The 22,889-nt window shown below is 41.9% G+C and overlaps 1 protein-coding gene across 1 annotated transcript in view; it reads right to left on the bottom strand.

The window, feature by feature from the left end:
- Positions 1-22,889, bottom strand: part of CRYBG3 (crystallin beta-gamma domain containing 3) — a 204,269-nt gene that overhangs the window by 91,965 nt on the left and 89,415 nt on the right. Inside the window, exon 4 of the mRNA XM_088481057.1 lies at positions 1,125-5,886. Coding sequence (XP_088337183.1) covers positions 1,125-5,886 — 4,762 coding nt within the window. The remainder of the gene's footprint in view (positions 1-1,124; positions 5,887-22,889) is intronic.

The following is a 22,889-nucleotide window of genomic DNA, read 5'->3' as shown; positions in this document are numbered from 1 at the left end:
GGGCACTTGGTAGGAGTGTAACACGCTAACACCAGGCCCCTCCACAAACTGCCACTGGGAAGGGGGAGGGGGCATTTCTCCTCCTCCACAGTTGCCCACTCAGTCAAGCTTGTGCCAGGGTAATTTGTACCCGCCTCCCTTATTTTCAGTGCCCCTAGGTGTAGTGGGTGAGAATTAGGATGGTGCTGAGCAAGATACATTTAGGTACAACTATCACATGCTTCCTAGTTCAGGTTCTCGGTGCACACTCTGCATGCGTGGCTGTCGCAAAATTTGCTAAATTGTATCCCATTGACTATAGGATAAACGCCATCCAGAGATGACGTTACCTACCTATGGGACAAAAATGGAGGGACCACGGAAGATATCTGAGAGATCTGCTGCAATATTTAATGATAAGTAGGCCCTTATATATATATATATATATACAGCATCTAAAGATGTGGCACTCCTCATAAAAACAGCACCACAAAGCTTTATAACCAACGTTTCAGTGTTATTACACTATCATCAGGATACAAAAGACATTTCTTACCTTATATGCACACCCAGTGAGACCACGCCGGGAGCAGGTCTGGATTCCCGGCCAGCATCTGTCAGAGATGATGTCATCACGTCCAGCAACAGCCTGAGACTTGTGACCCATCACCATAATAACAAGAGTAACACGTCACACGTCTCAGGCTGTCGCCGGACATGATGACGTCATCATTGTATCCTGATGATAGTGTAATAATTAGAGATGTGTGGGTTCGGTATTATTCGGTTCTTATCGCAAAATTAGTAAATTAGCGCCAGCTCGGATTAGTTTAGATTTATCTTATTGGCTATCCGCACGTCTCTAGTAATAACACTGAAACATTGATTATAGAAGTTTGTGATCCTGTTGTTATGAGTGGTGCCGCACCTTCAGACGCGGTATCTTATTCTCTGTCTGGGCACCCTCTACGGATACACTGTATGCTATTTGGAGTGGCAGACCCTGTGCAAGTATATATATAAAAGTATATATATATATTATATATTATATATATATATATATATATATACATATCTGCATAACATGTATTTGCTATATTGCTATAAATAAATTAATTAATGTCTTTAGTAGATATACTTCTTACCATTTGTTGTCCTTCGGTTTGCTTAGATTCACTTTCCAGCTTTGTCTGGTTCTTTTTATCTCCCGGAGTGGCTGAGGAGCTTTGAGCAGCGTGGAAATACTGGTAGTAAACACTTTGGGGAGTCCGACGTGGCTTCTGCTCGACATCAGACTTTTGAATGGACAATGTAGGTTCTGTTAGTGTCTGTGATGGTGAAGGGCCACTCACAGAAGCCGTATTTGGAGAAAGATCTGTGTTATTATTTGAATTGGAGTCACTTGTTAGTGAGGTCGACGCTTCACTCCCAGGAGCAGGTAAAGAAGTGTATTCTGCAGCAGCCTTTGGCCCCGCTATATCAGACTGTGAAGACAAATTAAGAAGAAAAGACTGACGCCCTGAAACGGGGGTCGGCTTGTTTTCTGTGAAAGATTTGGTAATAAACAAACTGGGCCTGTTTCCTCCAGATGGTTTTCCCTCTTCAGGTAACGTGGGGACATCAAGGCTTGTCTTGCATGCAGAGAGTGACTCCAAAGTATCCTTATTAGGCTGGTCATTGACAATTACGGCTTCATTATTGACATATGGTAATCTTTCTTCATTGCTTGTTTCTTCCATGTCAGCTTCTTTCAAGCGGTCTGATACAGACTGTAGCAGAGATAAGATTGATGCATGGCTTTGCCCACTGTTACTTGCTGCTTCTCCCTCGTCGTGTCTCGGCGAGCTGCTGCTGGACACAGCGTCTTCACAAGAACTCTCATCCTCGTATATCGGAGACAGGGCAAAGGGATAAATCCTTACACGTCTTGACTGTACAGACAGATATGGGTCCTGTCCACTAGCACCGGAATCCTTGTCCCCGTCTCCTGACTCATCATCACTCTCACTTATTTCAACATATTGACTGTTATGGATGAAGAACTGGAAGGGATCAGATAATTCTGAAGTTGCTCCTGACATGTACATGTTGTAGATTTCCTCAGATAAATGATTAGCAAAGAACTCATTCAATGAACCTTCAATTTCGAGGGATTTTGATGAATATCCTAATTCACTGCCATAACATTCATTTTGATCTACATCGCACTTAAGGCCTTCAATCTCCAGACCTCCTCGCATGTTCATATCAAAGCTGTCAGTTTGCACATTTTCTGGACTGTTTATTTCGGCATCACATGGGTTTCTAGAACAATTGAAATGTTCCTCTATATCTTCTGTCTCTGTGAGAACATTCAGGGCAGTTTCCCTCATGTCTACAGTGGCACTCGAACCTGACTCATTTAGAGTGTAAGGGTCAGTTGCCTGGCTAGACGTAACATTATGCTGCACTCCTGTTGTTGTCATCGTATTAGAATTTATTTCACTAGAGGAAATGTGCCCTGCATTGTTAATGTCTAATAAAGAATCGCTTTTGTTTGAGCTTGTGATGTCCTCAGGTGGGTGCTTTTCAATGTCCGTAAACGCTTGATTTAAACTGCTAGGTGTTTTGTGCGGACTTATCTCACTTGTGTCTTCGCTTACAATCTTCTGTGCCATATTGGAAGCCATCAGCTGTTTTGAAGAAGATATAACGTCATTTACTATTCGTTCAGCTGTAGACACAAATGGATCCTTGCTCTTATGCACTGAGAAGTGCTCCGAGGATTGTTGGAAATTATTACAAATTTTTTCTCCTGCTAGTTTTACATCTGGAGTAATAGAGATGTGGTCATGGAGACAAGTTACGTTTGCAGAATTTTTATTTATGTTTTTAAATTCATCCACAGCCGAGTGCAACACAGTGAAAATAATTTCATTGGCCTTTTGCTGAAATAATTCATTGGCTGACTCAGAATCGTCTATGTCTGGAAGGATTCCTTTTGGAGTCGTAGAACCTGGAGAAATTAGGTCATCTGAGAGGTTAGCATCAGCTTGTACTGCTGAGTGATTTAGTACATCATTCAACTGTCCTGGCTCTCGGTGAGTCACTTCCAAATCTGGATTTGATTTTGAAAGTGAATCACAGCTTCCTATTTCCCACTGCGAATCACTCGAGAGCACCGTTTGATTTCTTATTTTATTCTTAGATGGACATGTCTGGAGTGAAACATTTATTATGTCACCACATGTGTGGACAGATAAATTGTTATTTTTAAGATTTTCTATCAACACATCCGGTGATTTATCTGTATTTGTTGGTAATTTTTTTTCTTTTTTCAACATGTTAGTCATATGCACAGATACACTGTTCTCCTTATTTGATGGAGGCAACTCTTCAGTTCCTATTAAACACTTTTTAGCATCCTTTTCACAATTATTACAAGTGTTATCTGTTGTGACATCTTCTCTATCGAAGGACATTTTCCTATTGGTGACGCTTTTATCCTCTTGAGCACTTTGAGGAATCTGAAATTTATTGCCATCTGCTGTGTCCCTGGGTGGGGGTGACAAGTTTGGAAGACATATAAACTCTTTCTCATAAGTAGGACTTTCAACTTTACCCACAGATATGACGTCCGACAGGAAACCACGGGGAGAAATTTTTACTTCTTCGATATTTACAGTTTTCACTGACACTTTAGCGACGTAGACCTCTGAATTTATGCTGGATTTTAGTCCACCGGATACATCGATACCTGAGTTAGCTGAGCAACTGTCTGCAAGAGATTCATCTTCTTTCAATAGTAGTGAACTTGTTAATTTAGCTATAATACCAGGTTTATGTGCCAAAGAAACGGCGTTCTCTATGTTCTCTCTGCTTGACTTAATATCACCAATTATATTGGCCTCTTTGTCAACGGCAAAAGTATCTGATATATGCTTGCTGAATATTTCAGAAGGAAATGTATTAAGTGGAATGTGTTCCTCTGGCGTATAAGCTTGCGATGACACTATTCCAGAATCAATGGCATCTTGAGGGCTGTCACATCTTTCATTATTGCAATCAGCAGAATACAATAGAGAGTCTGATATTATGGTTGGAGATGACAATCGGCACTCAGTGCCATTATCAAAAGAAAAGGTCCTGGCAGTTCCTGAGATATGACTTTTATCCAGAGATGAAATACTGCTCAAAGAGTTCTCTGGCACAGGCTTGACATCAACAACTGAGACACTATGATGGCTGTCATTAATTAAAATAATCCGAGGCTTGTTATCAAAATGATCAGAAGTGACCAGAGGTTTTAAATTAAATTCCCCAGCTGCCCCATCAATTTTCTCTAAATTTACTTTATTTTTGTTAGCTACACAGTTATCAAAGTTGTCAGTTAACACTTGACTACCCTGCTCCTCACTTTCTGAGACTGTGCGAACAGGAATATCTGTGTTCATATGAAGACTATGCTCAGACACACAAGAAATTGAGTCGGGAGCGAGATGGATGAATGGATTTGGTTTCTCAAGTGTTACAGAAGGCAAACTGGTTACTGAGTTGTTCTTTGCCTTATCTGGATTGTCAGCTGATACAGCAGAATTAAGATGTTTCTTGGTTGAGGTTGGTTGTTGATCTACACTTCTCTTTGAGGGTTTCTCTACTTGTACATTTTGATCTACAAAAATATTTGGTTCCACGTCAATGTTTAGCTGCTGGTCTGTTGCCATCTTTGGGATTCTCTCTACTTTTCCCTGAGGTTTCTCTGAAACCTTTAGCTTATCCTGTGTATTTACTTGTAGCTCTCCTGTAGTCTTTGCAGTCTCTGCTCTGTTGATTTTTAGACCCTCCTTGGTATATGGCTGTAGTACTACTGCAATCTTTGTGCTCTCCTGTGTGTTTGGTTGCAGATCCACCCTGTTTAGTAATGCATCAGTATCTGATTGCAAATTACTTATGAATAAATATTTTTCAATCTTTAAAATGTCATCATTTGCCTGTACATCCTCCATGCTGAGATGTTCTACATTGGTTTCTGGATCATGTGACATGTTCAAGCTCTCTATTGTCTTTGAATCAATTGAATTGTTTGAGTTATCTTCAGTACATGACTGGAGTTCTACTGGAATATTCACACACTCTTTGGCATTTGTCTCCAGATCTTCTGAAAGCTTTGAGTCCTCCTCTAAATCTGCCTGTTTGCCCTCTAGAGAGCATGAGATATCGATTGTCTTTGGTTTCAGATATGCAGAGATTTCTTCTGTTTTTGGTTTTATGTTATTTATCATCTCTGTATTTTTTTTTACATTTAGTTGTAAATTCTCTAATTTGCTTGAGCTTTTCTCTGCATTGTGTGATAGTTTCCTTGATGTTTTTGAGCTCCCTTCTGCACTTGGTTGTATATACCCTGAAGTCCTTAACCTTTCCTCAAGATTTGGTTGTAGATCACCTGAAACACTTGAGCTCTCCTCGGCATCTGTATGCAGAGCATCTGAAAACGTTGAGCCTCTATCAGCGCTTGTTTCTAGAGCCTTTGAAATATTTGCATTCTCTTTAGCACCCGGCTGTAGATCATCTGAAACTTTTGAGCTAATTTTACAGAGAGTTTCTGGATCCCCCAGATTATTTGAGCAATTCTCATCACCGGGTTGCCGATCCTCTGAAATATTTGAGATCTTCTTGGCATTAGGTTGCAGGTTCTCATTTTCACCATTTGCATTTGATGCTGGATCCACTTTCACCGACTGATATAGTAAACGACAACTTTCTGTCCCAGCATCTTCTGTACAATTGTTTTCTTTTTCGCTGGTCTCTTCTTTCTCTGGAATTGGAGAATTGACATCAGCGCGTCGCTTGAGGAGCTTCCTGATTCTCCTGGATCCTCTGTAGGTGCCATAGGTTATTGCTGGTGCATCGTGGGCATAGCCATTGAGCCTGTGGAAACATTCATTGTTAAATATTGTTCAGGATAAATTATATAACAGTGATGTACACAACTAAATCAATTGTGCTAATCAAGTGCTATAGAAAGAAAGCAAAGAACATCATATTCTGACTTCACAATTTTTGTAACACTGTGAAAATTGAGAGAAATGCTTCAAGTCTCTTAGACAGTTATTTACCATAATTTAATTTTCTAAGCGATCATTATAAATATTTTCATTCCCTTTACTGAGAGATAAAAATAAATTCTGTGTGCTATTTTACGGTTATTACTACAGTATTAAAGACAAGTCCTAATTGTTATCAACAAAAAATTCCAGAATTATTCCATATCTCCTAATCTAAACTTCTATCTGTCCAGTCCCAGCCTTCACGCACAAAAAAATAAAAAAAGCTATATTGCGCAACCCATATAGATATTTGTTGTAGATCCCCCTTCATTATTTTTCCAATCCCCCATCATGTCCCCCCCTACTTTTAATAATGGTACCCAACTATTAGTGGGTGGGAGCGGGAGGCCGAGAAGGGCTGTGGGGAGTGAGGGAGGAGTTAGAGCAGCCTCTATGGGGTGGCGTCCCCGTGTGCCTGGTCCACTCGAACGGCCCTCGAGCCGGCCTTGCAACTGCGTATGTTATAACATTTTCTCGGCCGTACACTGTGTACAAGTGTACTGTGAAAGAAAAACTTGGCTGCACAACAGGAAACTATTTTGTATTTTTACTGGGACGTAGTTATCATCCCGGCGCTTGGGAAGCCGGTGCTCAGAATACCAGTGCCGGAACCTCAATAGCAGCCAGAATCCCGGCCACCGGCATCCCGATAGTAAGTATTAGGGGGAGGGATAGGTTTAGGGGTGAGGGTTAGGCTGCGGGGTGAGGGTTAGGGCTAGGCTGCAGGGGAGAGGGTTAGGGTTGAGCTGCAGGAGGGGCGGGTTAGGGTTAGGCTGCGGGATAGGTGGATAAAGATAGTTACATTCAGGTGTCGGGATTCTGGGTGTTGGGATACTGCTGTTGGTACCTGACCGCCAGCATCCCAACCAACGGAATCCCGCACCCTATCCTTTATACCTGTACAATTATATAGTTTGTTGGCCACTTAAATAAAGAATTAAAAACAAATAGCTGGAAAGACGCAATCTGTGCAGCCAGGTTGCCTGGTGACAGAAGGGGAAAAACAAAATAACTTTTCTGCTGAGCTACACTATTCTTTCTACTTCATAAATCACTCCCTTGTCTTCATTTTTATTTCGGGTTAACAAAAATATGTCTGAAATGATTGCTCAGGGCTTCCATTTACATTCTGTAATGCAGAAAGTGTCTCAGTCTATTGCATTGGTTGATTGTCAGGTGACACAAATTTTATAAGGCAGTTTTGTGATCATAATCTGCTATATTATTAACTCAAATCAACGTCACCACTGAGAGTGGAAAAACATGGTGCATCTACTTATACGTTATTGTACTTTATTGCATTCAAAAAATGCATAATACATATGTGATAATGATATCAATATATGTATACACATTAGTAAATAACTGCTGTGGAAACAGTGGGTTGAGATGTCGGGGTATATTTACTGTACTAAAATGCAGGTTTATAGAAGTGTTGCCCATAGCAACCAATCAGATTCTACCTATCATTTATCTAGCGCTTTCTAGAAGATAATAGCTAGAATCTGTTTGTTTGCGATGAGCAATATCTCCACTTCTATAAACCCGCACTTTAGTAAATAAACCCTGTTATCTCCTGAACACTGAAGTTATTACAGTGGGAGTTATTATAGGAAATACTTGCATAATAAAAGGAATAATGCATCTTGCACATCAGATTCCTGTGACCTATATGAAAACACGGGGGCCTATACCCTATACTTTTATATTACCAGATAACTCCTTAGTGACTCTATTAGCCAAATACTTTACAGTAGGGAGTGCATTAAACCATGTATTCCATCTATTCCTATATCAATGCTGCATAAAACACCCATAGGGGTCTATTTACAAATCAGTGTTAGGAGACAGAGTGAAAAGCAATAAGGTGCCAGCCAATCAGCTCCCCACTGTCATCTCACAGGCTGTGTTTGAAAAATGATAGTTGGGAGCTGATTGGCTGGCACCTTATCACTTTTCACTCTGTCTCCTAACACTGCTTAGTACATAGACCCCATAGTTTTTATAGTGCACAAAATGTTAGGATAATTGGCAGATTTAGATAATAGTGTTATACATTAGAATTAGAGACATTTGGCTACAACTTTCTATTTGTTATTAATTTCAACAAAAAACAAAGAATAAATTGTGTTTTCCCATCATACACTATTAAGGAACCATTAATTCTTCTTGGGAAAAGTTGAGTCATGCTGGTAATGTTATTGACTTAATCACAATGACAGAATTGTGTGACCGCAGCTGTTTTCTGTTTATGAAATGGTAACAAGAGGCGTAATTGGGTCAAGGTGATCCGAACCATAAGGGTAATTTATAAACTGCAATGAGATCTCTGTATGCGATTAAGACCACTTGTCCGCCAAGCCCTTGGCTAGATGCATGCCATTTCATGGTCTTTGTAAACACCCTCTTTATAACCAAGCTGCACCTAATATTGTGGATTAGTGAATGTTTCGGAAAACGAGCACGGTGGGAATAATAAACATGTCTCACCTATCCGGCCCATTACACCATTTTAGGACAGAACCCTTTATTGTAGTTCTTGCAAACTGCTGCTCAGCTTAGCACCATTATTGAAATGAATTATGAGAGTGTGGAGGCCATCAGGACTATTACCCCTTTCACACTGCCGAAAAAACCTGGGTTATTGCCAGGTCGACCCGGGTTGCGGCTTGGTGTGAAAGGGTCCGGTAGGCATGCCGTAGAAGTGTAACTGGTAGGTGCAAAGTGTGTCCCATCATAAGTACAGGGATGAGACCCAATCTCTAAGAACATGGAGGTGACAGAGGACTTCTGCAGGGATAAAATGGCTGTGTGCCATCTCGCAGAGCAGGGAAAGCCCATGTAAACTGCATTTTTCACTCCTTGATCCAATGTGTTAGTCCTATCCCACAGAAAGGAAATATTATTTCTGCACTTCAGTGCAAATCTAGGTGCACTAATTAGCACTTAGGGGGAGATTTATGAAAGCTTGGAGAAAGATAAAGTAGAGAGAGTGATAAAGTACCAACCAATCAGCTTCTAACTATCATATTACAGACTGTGTTTGAAAAATCACAGTTTGGAGCCGATTGGTTGGTACTTTCTCTCTCCAGTTTATCTCTCTCCAAGCTTTGACAAATCTCCATCTTAGTATGGAACACCATCAGTCTGCCCAACTCCTCCCATTGGCTGATAAAAATATTTCACCCATCTTGGCCTACACAGCCATGTGCTTGCCAGTAGAAGGAGTAGTTTAATGTAGTAAAATTGTTCCCACTAGGAAAACTCTGTAAGAAAGAGATGTAAATGTAAATCACTGTGGGGAAGCCACAGGTAGCGCTGTCTCCCACCCTGCAGGACTAACCGCACTAGGCAGCAGCTGATTATTATGATTGGTGAGACGGGAATTGTAGTCAAAATAAAGGCCAGCATTTTGGTAGAAGGAAATGGTTCAGACAGGTATAACTAGCTAGGACCAGGATCACAAGCAATGAGGCACGAATAAGTCAGGTCAGTATGAGATGATCAGACAGAATAATGCACGAGCACAGCAAACTCTACCTTCCTGGTCCTGCGCCAAAGCACGAACAGAGGGCCTGATTCAGACCCGGTCGCAAGCGTTGAGCGCTTGCAACCGGGTCGATGGTGGCCCAGAGCGCATGCGCACGACAGAGCCGGCTCCGTCGTGCGCATACGCGAGACCCGGATAGTGACGGGCAATCCGTTGCTCCGGGTCTTGCACCAAAGGGGGCGTGCTGTCGAGTGACAGCAAGCCCCCTTTGGTGGGTGGGCCGGGGAGGTGGCTGCCCAGACGGAGGCGTTCCCATGAGAACACCTACCGTCTGGGGGCGGCCCCACTGACATCACAAGTGATGTCAGTGGGAGAGCTTTCGGCTCTGTTAGAGCAGAAATCTCTCTGGGGCTTGCGGAAACGAGACCCTACCACAAGGGTCTCGTCGCAAGCCCGATGGTCGCGATGGTCTTGACCATCGCGACCATCTTCCTGGCCGCTCGCTATAGCTGTGGGTGGTCACCCACAGCTATGCGAGCGGCCAGGAGGCCGTTCTTAAAAAAAAAAAGAGCAGCCCTGATTCAGAGCGCGCGCTCTGTCAGAGCGACCGGCTCTGAATCAGGCCCAGATTTTTTCTTCCAAACGTGTCAGAGAGATTCGAGGAATCACACTCATCCCTACTGACTGCACCAGAACAATATAATCTCTCAATTAACTTTTTGATCAAGAACTTTATTACAAAATGTGACAACAACCAAGCTCTCTGTGATGTCATTGACGTGGACTAAAGCAGAGTACACACTATACAATTTGTAGTCCAATACGTCGTTCCAAAGCGTCTCGGAATGATAATTAATTTGTACACATCATATAGTGTGGTAGTGATGGAGACCAGAAGTAATCACCAGAAATTATATTTCATGAACTTGTATGTATAAAGCAACTGTATTCTATTAAGCTATATGTGTCCATTGTATAAAATGGTCCTGTGAAATGTATGAAAATGGATGCCAGGTACTGGATTAGGCCTGTGCCTTCTAAATGACCTAGGTCTGTGCTGCAGAGGGGCTGATGGGTAGAATGAGGTTTACAACTGCTGAGCCCTTTGATGCCAACCCAGACCAAGAATGGGGCAGATAACCATCTGTCCAGATTGAAAGAGGTTGTGTTCTAATTAAAACTATCCCAAAAGATAACTTTTATGTGAGGTTTGTGCCTAAGTGTGTGTAAAGCCAGAACATGACAGGGGCAGACTACATGGGCCAAAGGGTTCTTTTATGCCGTCAAATTCTATATTTCTATAACAGGATATTCACAAAGATTGAGATCTCAAATGTGTCTTGGTATGTTGATGAACCTGCATCCAATCTCCTGGGTAGCATATAGGACACTTCAAATAGACCCTCTGAAAATATGTGAAAAACTGTCCTGTGCAATTCTGACAGAAGAAGGGGTGTGTGCCACAGAATACATAAGCCTTTGGCACTGAGAGAGTTAATCTGAAGATGGGGACTCCACAGCATAAAGAGCAATCTCTGCTAGCAACTGATGTTCATTCTTTTGGAGAAGTCTGTGGAGACTGGATTGGTCCAGTCCCACTAAGAGGTCTCCTCACGACAGTACTTTTCATATTTCTAATAAGTGAGTTGTTCAGTTTTTATTCTTTTTCATTTCTTGAAATTATTCTGCATATTATTCTGTGTGTCCTTTATTTAATCATTTTTGTATTTGACGCATTGGAGTAATTTTGTACTCAGATAAAAACCCTTAATCTTAGCGTGCATTCTGAAGCTCTTTCCAGGTACCTATACATCTGTAGGATTGCTACAAGCAGATCTGTGACATTATCATTTGAAAATTAATAATTGCGTGAGGGTACACTGAAGTGCCAATGAAACTACCAGTGTGTTTTTAGAGAGTGGTAGCACCCGGAGGAAACCCACGCAAACATGGGGAGAACATACAATCTCCACACAGATGGGCCATTATCGGGAACTGAACTCAAGACCAAGCAGTAAAGCCAACCACTATTACACTGTGCTGCCCATTTACTCTAAAAGCATAGAGGCCATCTGTCTTTAGTTGTTTTCATAGACTATCTTTGGCATTGAGGTGGAGCTAACCACAAATGTATAATAACTATGGAAAAAAGATGTCATAACAAACCAATGCTGTAACAAATGCCCTATTTAATGAAATGAAATAGTAATTTATGTTGGTAACTACAGTTGTTATAAAGTCCCACACTAGAAGTGAAGAAGCTATTACTGATTGTTTATTCACAGGCTCTAAAAAAATCAGATAAAGAAAACTCTTAAATATTTAATGCAAAGGCTCTAAAACTGTTCTATTTCAATACAATCAATTGGTTTGGTAAATGTAGCACTGCGGATGTTGCATATTTTATTAACAAGATGCACAAAGGTCTTTGCATGAAGATTCCACGTGTATGAAGTCATCTACAGAAATGATGGTTGGTTCCCTCAGTTTGTACACTTGTAAGCGGACTGCATAAAATACAGATATTGAAGGGGTTCTCCAGCTTTAAATTACTTTATGCTCTTTTGATTTGTTGTTTCCTCCTGTGCTTTTTACCCACGTGTTTCCATCATGAGACACAACCTATGGCGTACAATACACATTTGCTCTCTGGGTAGATCATATGCACAGAGGGCAGCAATGCTAAAGCTGAGCAGACACGTCCAGATAAAATGTCTGTCAGACCGACAGACATTTTATCTGGCAGCCTGCCAGCCGCAGATGTCCGCGGCATACACTGTGAGAAATCTCACAGTGTATCAGCCCGACATCCGCGCTCCTCCCCCGGGGGAGGGGACATTTCCCTGTTCCTTCCATGAGAAGGAACACAGGAAATATCTGTCTGTCGGCCGTGGCTGGGCATACACTGCCCGATGCGGCCGACAGTTTACCTGTTGAACATCGCATCGGACGGGCATCCAGGACAATCCGGCGTGCCTGCCCGAGCAATATTTAACGCTCGGTCGCCCGCACACACGCTACAATTATCAGGGCGAACCGCGAATATCGGGCGGATCGCCCCCATAATTGTAGCGTGTATGGCCAGCTATAGTAATATTCCCTGACAATCAAAATAAACAAAATAGATTCACGTGGCTAAAAACCACAGAAGGAAAGTAGAAAGAAATCTAATCAGTTGTTGTAGGGTGTGCAGAAGGCAATAAATACAAGTGATCTGAAGATGGACCTCTGCTGTAATTAAAAAAACGTAATATCTCATATATAGATGTGAATTAACGTAATTACATGTTAAAGAGCTATGCATATCTAACAGTTTTTTTTTATCCTTCAGTGATATTGTTATACAGTATATGTGAGATATATAAGTCAGACAGACAAATCAAAATACATCAAGGTTCTTGTAAAACACATAAAATGTTGCAGTACTGATACAGTAGGAATTGGTAGACTGAGCTTAGGCGTATATAGAAAGTATTTTTATATGTATTTAGCATGCAAATACTAAACGGGTGTTAATAGAACAACCTTAAGCTGATAAGAGGCAAAGTAGTTTATGAGAAGGGTCTACTGATCTCCTAAGTTCTAATGATCTAGTAATTCATAATTTACTTGCCAACAGTCCCAACTTTTGCCATACAGTTGTTATTATTGGGGTTTGATATGGACAGGTCTTACATATTAAGGGGTCTATTTACTAAGAAGTGTTAGGAGAAGTGAAAAGTGATAAGGTGCCAGCCAATCAGCTCCTAACTGCCATCTCACAGGCTGCGTTTGAAAAATGACAGTTGGGAGCTGATTGGCTGGCACCTTATCACTTTTCACTTCTCCTAACACTGCTTAGTAAATGGACCCCTAAATGCTATAAATGTGACAAAAGTAAGGTGTTATTTGGACAATGCAGGACGTGGCTTGGGCGGGACAGTTATGGCTGGGCAGATCAGATGCACTGCTGATGGTATCCCATTTCTGACACTGAATGTTGGCAGGCATGGTGAGTACTGACCTGCATGTGATTGGGGCAATGCAATGATGTAAGACATGAGGGGAATGAAGGCAGCATGAAATCACAGTGGGAGACTAAGGGATCTATGTACTAAGCTTTGGAGAGAGATTAATTGGATGAAGATAAAGTACTAACCAATCAGCTCCTGTCATTTTACAGGCTGTGTTTGCAAAATGACAATTAGGAGCTGATTGTTTGGTATTTTATCTCCGTCCACTCTCTAAGGCTTCGTACATAGACCAATTAAGCTAGGTACTCATTGAGCAATAATCAGGCCGAGCAATCAGTTTTCAGGTTGTGTGCCTAGCATTAGACAGAGGACGGAGAACAGAGGAGTGGTATGACCATCCTGTTAAACTGTTGCAGGTATATTATGAAGTCAGATACAGGGGCGTATTAAGAAAGGATCGGGCCCATGTGCAGTCTCTGTCTAGGGCCCCCTCCTCGCTCTCCGGTGGCCGGCAGCACTGCAGCAGTAGACTCTGGGCACTAGTCTGTGTCCAGGGTCTACTGCGCATGCTTAGGTCACCAGGAAAATGGCGCGGCAGCCAATTTTCAGGCGATTTTTACAGCGCTGATACTGCTGACGTGGGACTACGGAGAGGTATTAAAAATATGGGTGCAGAGTGTGTGCCCCGTGGAGCCAGGGGCCCATGTACGTGGGGTACACAAATTATAGACAAGTCCCTGGTCAGATACCTTTAAATGAAACTTAGACTTGTCGCATACAGAGCACTGTAGTTGCCAATCATCTCAGATTTCCTGGCTTATAGAGATTTGTCTGTGACGGTTTTGATCTTTGATAATAAATAAAACAAAGTGTAGATCACTCTTACTAAATTGTAGCTCAAGGAATGCAAAAAAATAAGAAAGGAGATACTATAGAGAATATATTATAGTGTAGTAGGTATGATTGCCCTTAATAAGCTGTAAAAACGCATACGTATAAAGGTAAAAACATAATAGGCTTATTTGGAGAACTCTTACAGTATATGTCAATGTGTAAATCAGATTAGCAGCACAGGGCCAAATTTACATATGCATTTCATGCTATTTAATTCAGGTCTTCATCAGGGGAGAAAAAGTGATAGCTTCCCACCTCTTCTTTTTAAAATAATAAATAAATGGGTGCTATATTATGAATACTGTGAGTGATACAATCTTGAAAATTGGTTTTAGATTTGTTTTTGTTTATATGAACGTATTTTGCTGGTTATTTTACCTAGCTATAAGTTTACATGAGTCATCCAGCGTCATCCAGCCTGTCACCAGTGGCGAGATTTTTTTTTTTTCACATTGCCACAGTAAAATACTTAATTATTATTTAAAAATAATATTTAAAAAGTGTTTAAAACTAAAAGCAGAAAGGCAAACCTCGAATATGGTCAATAAACTTATGATGGAAAATGCAAGTCCCACAAATGTAAACAAGGGGTGGCTAGTGATTGCGCAATTTTAACCTAAAAACCTTTATTTTAACACCTACAATCCCCTCTCTGTTACTGGGTGTCATTTTTCCTAGTAAACGAAATGTGTGAAATAAACTATTCAATTGTGGTTTGTGCTTAGTGGACTCAGTATACAGGCTCTTGACATTTAAGTGAAATCATATCCACGAATTGTAATCCCACAAAATGTACGGTGTTATTAAAGGATGCACGGAGATCAGGTCAATAACAATACTCTGTGCACCTTAGGAAGTATTTGTTATTTATGTGGTATTATGGAAAATCTATGCCCCTGAGTGTTGCCAGGAACTCTGTAACATTCTGAGCCGCTTTACAAAATCAGAAGGTTAACATTTTAGTTGCCAAGAGTATTCAGAGGTTGGTAAAATTAAAATTTTATATATATATATATATATATAAAAATCCAGAGGTCCTGCACTCACGTCCAGTATCTTCAACAGCGGGGTGCAACCTCCCAAGACTTAATTGTAAGTCCACATATATCCAGAGGAAGTCCTGTACGTAACAAGAACAGAGGGCACTCACCAATAGCCAACGAATTCTTTTTATTCCATATCTCACATGGGTGAATAACTTTAGTCTTAGTCGACGTTTCGATCCCGGAGGACTTGTACATAATAGGCAATAGTGTCACCAGCACACATATATCACCCGTGACATCATATGGTGACATGGTGAGTGCCCTCTGTTCTTGTTACGTACAGGACTTCCTCTGGATATATATATATATATATATATATATACGCATAATATATATGATAATGCAGTTATACCAGAAATTAAGCATGTGGCTTTATAGATTTGTGAAACCTGACACTATTGAATAAGAAACAGCAATTTCCATCTGTTAGACTCGTCCCGATATAGGGCGGCAGTGCGACCTGTGCCACAATGCCCCCTGAACACATTCAGTTATCCTGAGGATGGTCCGAGCTGCTGTACAGGCTGCAGGGCGCGTATTGGCTGCAGGTCGCGTACAGGCTGCAGGGCGCGTACAGGCTGCAGGACGCGTATTGGCTGCAGGTCGCGTACAGGCTGCAGGGTGCGTACAGGCTGCAGGGCGCGTACAGGCTGCAGGGCGCGTGCCTGGAATGTCTAAAGGATGCTCCGGCCAACACTGCAACAGCGGTACAGGCTGCGGCACACTGCTAGCCATATACAGTGGCAGTGATGGTGCCATCCACTGGGCAGTGTGCAATGGCACCGCCCATATACCTCTTGTTACGGACCTGCGCTAGACTGTCACAGAACTCTAACAGGCAACTGGGAAGAACTCGAATTTGCTTAACCCAGTCCCTTACCAGTCAGCTTTATTTTTAAATTATATGGACAATACATGCAAAAAAAGAAAAACTTGTAACCATTTAATGTTGGTGAAAATATAACATACCTCATAACATATTTCAAAATCTATTTAATCTGTAATATATCCCAAGTACAAGCACCGTGCAGCAACTTTGCACCAGGATTCACCATTACGTAAGCAAATGCACTTACATGCAACTTTACGTCAGATCCATAGAACCACGTAGTGCAGTCAGGGGAACCATTAACCAATTTCCTAGGTTTTCATGTGAAACCATTTGTAAGCAAATTGTGGAAATTGGCCCTTAAATACATTGTAATAGAGAGTATATGGCAATTATTAAAAGTAGGAAATATACACTGAAGTGCCAAAAGTCATGGTATAGATGCCTTGTATCTTTTAGGACCCCCTCTAGCCGACGAAGTGCAGCAACTTGACGTGGCATCGATTCCACAAGTGGTCGGAAGACCTCTGGAAAAATGTTGAGCCATGCCATCTGGTTAGCTTCCCACAGCTCCCTGATATTTGTAGGTGCAGGATCTTGGGTGCGAATGTAGCTCTCCACCATGTCCCATAAATGCTCAATTGGGTTCATGTTGGGCGAACGTAGTGGCCACACTATTTGTTGGAACTCTCCAGAATGTCCCTTGAACCAATTCTGGACATCTTGGGATCGATGACACAGTGCATTATCCTGCTGTAATATTCCATCGTTGTGGAGGTACATGAAGTCCATGAAGGACTGCAAATGGTCATCAAACAATGCAACGTAGTGGTTACCAGGAAATTACGTGTTCAGGTAGACCAGCGGTCCCAACCCATGCCACGTGTACACAGCCCACACCATTATGGAACCACCACCAGCCTGCACAGTGCCTTGTTAACAACTGAAGTCCACGGCCTCATGGGGTCTGCGCCACATCCGAACTATATTATCAGCCCAAAACAACTGGAACTGTGACTCATCGGACCACGCCACATGTTGCCAGTCCTCCAGGGTCCAATTAGCGATGCCACGAGGCCAGGTGCGGCTCTGTGTCCAGTGTCATAGTGGTAACAGGGGCACTCCGGTGGGTCTTCTGCTCCAATATCCCTTGGAAGCTAAAGAACGCTGCACTGACCTGCTGGATATGTGTCTGGTACCTCCTGCATTGAATGTGGATGTGATTTGAGAGAGTGATGCTTGTCTGTCACCACGGACAATTCTGGCCAGATGCCACTTGTCACAATCACTAAGCACCCGTGGTGGGCCACTGCGCTGTCCACGGTGGGTGGTAATGCCTTCCTTGAGGTATTCCCGGTACACCTGTGACACCGTAGATCGAGGAATGTTAAATGTCTGCACAACTACGGAAATGGAATGTCCCATCCATTGGGCTCCCGCTATCATGCCCCGTTCAAACTCAGATAATTCACGTTGCCTTGCCATGAGCAGCCTAGCCGGTGTTCATACTTATTCATGAGATGTCAGATTACAACTGAAGCAGGTCTGGGCATTTCCAAGATGTCACAGTAAGGTGATGCCATCTACCATTACCTTTACATACTGCTATCCCATGACTTTGGCACTTCAGTGTAGATACAATATGACCAGGTCTATCCTTTTAAAAACATAGATATTGTTGTTCTATGGAGACGAGTAAACATGTTATTACACTTAAAGGCAATGAAGCAGAGCTAAACGTACGCACATTTGCAGAGCGCATCTTGCTTATGTTTTCACTGTGTGTGCCCAGAAAATGGGCGATCCACAAATGTGGGCAATGCAGAAACATAAGCAGGTTTACACTTGGGTACTTATTGTCTACATTTTCCGGCCACTTACTGTAATGTGAATTGTGTACTGTGTTTTACCTATCTTTTGTGCTCACGATGAAGCCACACCTCCTGCTGTATTCTGGCGCATCTGCTGTTGCATGGGGAGAGAGGTGCATTTGCTATCTATGTACAGTTGGTCATATCTCACGCTTGTGTGGACATTCTGCATAGGTAGAACATTTTTTTTTCCGGCTGCATTTTACGTTTGCGCTTATACGGAGATTACGTCCAGCTCTGAATGCTGAGTACTTCCTTCAGTGTATATGACTTTACACAAGTTAATGACACTACATGGAAAGCACACGTATGATATCTACCTCCTGTTCTTCTTTGTGGAATGTGTTGATCCACACGTGCACAACGCACTGCCAATAAAGGGAGTCTGACTGCTGATTTAGTAGCTGCCCTGTATTATCCTAAATTGTTATTCTTGGTCACAAATTAATGTAATTTCCTTTGGCAGACGGACCCAACCAAGGAACGGAGTTTGCAAAGTGCAAGCGCCTCTATTATACAGAAACAAATGTCTATTTAACTCAACTGTCAGTGCAACTAAAGGGAAATACATGGAAAATGGGCAGAGTTACTGAACACATAAAGCTGTTTCCATGCTTTTTATGAGCATTCTAGCACGTTTCATCTGACCTTCCTAAAGTTACATTTTACTGAAACTAGATGAAAAACACACAGCTGGATAAGCCGTATACATGTGTGACTTTGTGTATTTCTTTTAATAATTGCAATTCTGTAAGCGCCTATGCATACTTCCATGATTCTGGCACTTATGCCCGTATGAGTCTGGAGAGGCAGTACAGGAAAGAGAAGGGGCTTTCTAACATAGGGCGAGTACAGACACTGCGAATAGATGCAGACCGTGACAAACACCTATGAAGGTCATACCATTTACGGGTGCTTGAGGGCAGGTGCAAGTACATGACAATGGTGGTTGACAGCTCTAGAGAACAACTTCTGATTGGCTGACTGTGAACACCCAACACACCCCAGACTAATTATTTGACTAACTATTTAATTCCATGCAAAGAGATCTGTCAGAATCAGGCTATTAGTCACTAAATATTTGCGGGATATTCCCCAAAAACAGCTGTTTTTTGGGGGGGGACCAGCAAATATTAAGGATCCCCAGATGAACTATGGAGGGATCGCAGCAGACGTCCTTCCATTTTCGCCTGCAAATGTAGCCCCCATAGGTTTCTATGGGGGCTGCTGTGCTTCTGGAGCTTGGCCCTGATAGGGTAACACCTCCGGCTCCCTCTCCAGCATCCCCCTTTGGCGCATGTGCCAGCCGATGGCTGCGCATACGCATTGGCTGTCGGGGACCTGAACCAGGACCGGAGCCCGTCTCATGGAAAGAGAAACTTAGTAAATTTGCGTGAAAATATTAATTTTTTCACATTGCAAATTTGGGCACATTTTTTTTTTATCACATCTGCATTAAAAATGTGGATTGTGATAAATATGCCCCATAGTAAGCTCCTTTTTCTCAAATGCAAACTTAGATACTCTCCTAAAAATGGTGAATTTATATTGTTCATACTTAATTTCTTCATTTGAGTATTGTATTATTGTTGAAATAAATGTTCCTATAGAGAAGCAAACGTTATCTCTACAGAATAGAACGTTAAATCTTGGAGAGCACAGACAATCAGTTGTAGGGTCATGGCTTGTCGCTTGTCACAATCGGCTGCTTCCCCCTGACCTACACAAAATAGCTACCACTTTATGCCGTTCCAACTGGCCAGTGTTCAACCCAGCATCCTCAGCTAACACTCCGCTTGCTCTCCTGCAGACTTGATACAGTATAAAGAATACAGGAGGTACCAGCCAAAGCTACCAGCAAAGAGGTGCTGCAGTAGCTACAACACAACACAGTAAAGCAAGGGCTCCCTTCCCAAAAACCCCACACCATTAGTAAGCCCCTGTATCTTATCTTGACAGCAAAGGTTGGTTTCCAGCAATTCTAACAAGTTTAAGAAGTTTGTGACCTGTATAAATGACCCTCTGCTTTGGTGCTAGCAGGGCCGGCTCTAGGGGTGTTCGACCACTGCGGTCGAACAGGGGCGCCACCCGTAGAGGGCGCACCCCTCCCCAGCATCCCGATTTCAGCGGGACAGTATTGTCCAGCTGTTCCACCCACGGGCCGAAGTTGCCCGCGGGTGGTCAAATCGGGAAGCTGGGGACCCCCACCGCCGCAGCTTTGCGGCGGTGCAGGACCCCCGGAGTGTGAATGGATGCTGCGCACATGTGTTGTAAGAGCGCCTTCTCAAGGGCCGGCACAGCGTGCTCCGACCCCTGGAGCCGGCCCTGGGTTCTGGTCTATCATTGTTTCCAGTTAGTGAGATGAAGCCTGATGGAGATTTTATTTAGCAGGAATTGGTGCTGGAGATGTGACAAGGAGCATAATGTGTAAAAGTAGCACTGGCACTTTTGAAAATCAGATGCCACATTAACATTGTGTCTGGGTTTAGAGACGGCATTTTAAAGTTAGAAAAGTTTATGGTTTTAAAACTTTCAAACACTCCTGTGTTTCCACACCACAGCCAATTGCTGTTGACCGACCACATGAATTTGTTTCAGATGTAAAAATGTTGCATGCAGAGATTTTGTGACAAGGAAACAGTGTTTTGCATTAATTGTTTTAGTAGACAATCTTTCACGAGGAGCTAGTTAGTGAAAATACCAGTGTTTACCATAGCAGAAATCAGAATATGTACTGTACTTTACGTTTCAGAACTAAACACGCATTTCGCCAGGTACAGTCCGCCATAGAATACATGTGTAATTGGTGACACCACAAAGTAGGAAGAACGTGTTTATGGAGAACATGTAGACTAACAAACAGACCAGTAAAGACCAATACATGCTTCTTGCCTTTGACAATAAACACATAAAAACATTGGATTCCAGTTAAAAACAAAAGGAAGATGTCAGAGGAGGGCGCAGAACTAGAGATAGATTAATGAGAACATCCTGCAGTGGATCATTGTAAATAACATTACTTGTATCAAAGCTATTATGAGTGAATAACTTTATTACTGTTTATAGCACTTTTTTTCTTTCTCCTAGTTTGCCTCGGGTAGATCAATTTCTATTCGATTAACATTTTTAATGTTATTTACCTCAAAGATTACTACTTTCATCAGCATATTCAGAGCCTACCTTACTTTGTGGAGGAAATGCATTTGAAATGTTAGCATTATCTAATAATAACTTGGCTCATGAGATGCAGTGTTGAGGAACCATGCAACTGCACCAAACCTTCAATGACCTTCTATGTATGTTACTGGCTTTGATAATATTTATTATTTTATTTATTTATTATATCTTTTATTCAGCAATTTTGGAAGAATAAACAATCCTTATGCCTGCACTTCTATTGGTCCTTTCACGTTCATTGTGTAAGCTCTATGGACTACAGTGGTTTAGAATGAAGCTTTCTTATTGTAAATTAATGGGGACAATTAAGTAAGGTGCACTAAAGAAATAGAGAAGAAAAATTGGAGTTATAACTGTGACAGCGGAATGGTCAAAGAATTCCCCTTCCCCTTACTGTATTACATTTTCTTACTATACAGATGTGTCCACATTAGGGATGTGCAGGCTCGGATAGATTTGAGTTTGAACGCCGAGTTTGGATTTTTCCCTCCAAAAATCGGGTCTCAGAAAGAGGCAAAACGTCATCTTTCATGGACAAACATCATCTTCCATGGACTTTTGTCCATGCAAGATGACGTTTTGCCTCTTTCTGAGACCCGATTTTTTTAGGGAAAATCCGAACTCGGCGTGCAAACTCGAACCTATCCGAGCCTGCACATCCCTAGTCCACATACATCTTACCTCCGTGCGCTACAAGTCGCGTTAAACACAACACGTGAGCGCCATGCGACTCAGTAGCACAGAGTGTCTTTTTGTGCAACGTATTACCTTCAAATGTGTCTTATTCACACAGTGACGTGAATAGGACGCACAAGCAGATTCTGCTGATTAAAATGATATGCAGCATGTCTATGTTCTGTGTGCGACTGCGGGTCTATCTGCATGCGAAATGCTACGTTACAGCGTTAGCAGCTGTGACACTATGATGTAGCATTTCGCATGCAGATACAGCCTCAGTCGCACACAGGATATAGGCATGCCACATATCGTTTTAATCAGCAGAAGCTTTTTGTGCGCCCGATTTGCATCATTTTTTGACTAAGATGCATTTCAAGGTAAAAAGTTTCACGAAAAGATGCTCTGCGCTACCGAGTCACATCACGGCATTGCGCGACTAGAAGGGCTGTTTAACACGCAAGGAAGTAAGATGTATGTGGACTGGGCACATCTGTAAATGTTGCTAAAATTAGGGCCATAGTACATGCCTAGGGTTTCTGCCACTGTATCGGTGACACTTAATACATATTTATATAATTATATATAAATATCAATAAATGGCATGTGATGTATTGCTAATTAGATAAATTCATTAATGAAACAAAAAAATATTTTCTTTTGTTATCATATAAATCAGAATGTAGTAATATTTTTACTGCAAAATTCCTTTAATAAACTAATATAGAACATTTTAGGGGAACTCAAACATTGCTATCCTAGTGTACACATTGGTCGTAAATCACTTAAAGGATCATAGTACCCCTCATGAGGCAGACAATAATGTGACTTTTTGAAAAAAAAAAATCAAGGAACAATTAGAAAAAGGAAAAAAATTCAAAGGAAGATT

The sequence above is a fragment of the Taudactylus pleione genome, unplaced genomic scaffold, assembly GCF_031769625.1.
Source record: "Taudactylus pleione unplaced genomic scaffold, aTauple2 ptg000262l, whole genome shotgun sequence".
NCBI lineage: Eukaryota > Metazoa > Chordata > Amphibia > Anura > Myobatrachidae > Taudactylus > Taudactylus pleione.
The sequence above is the reverse complement of the archived record's forward strand: the minus strand, read 5'-3'. Positions and strand labels throughout refer to the sequence as shown.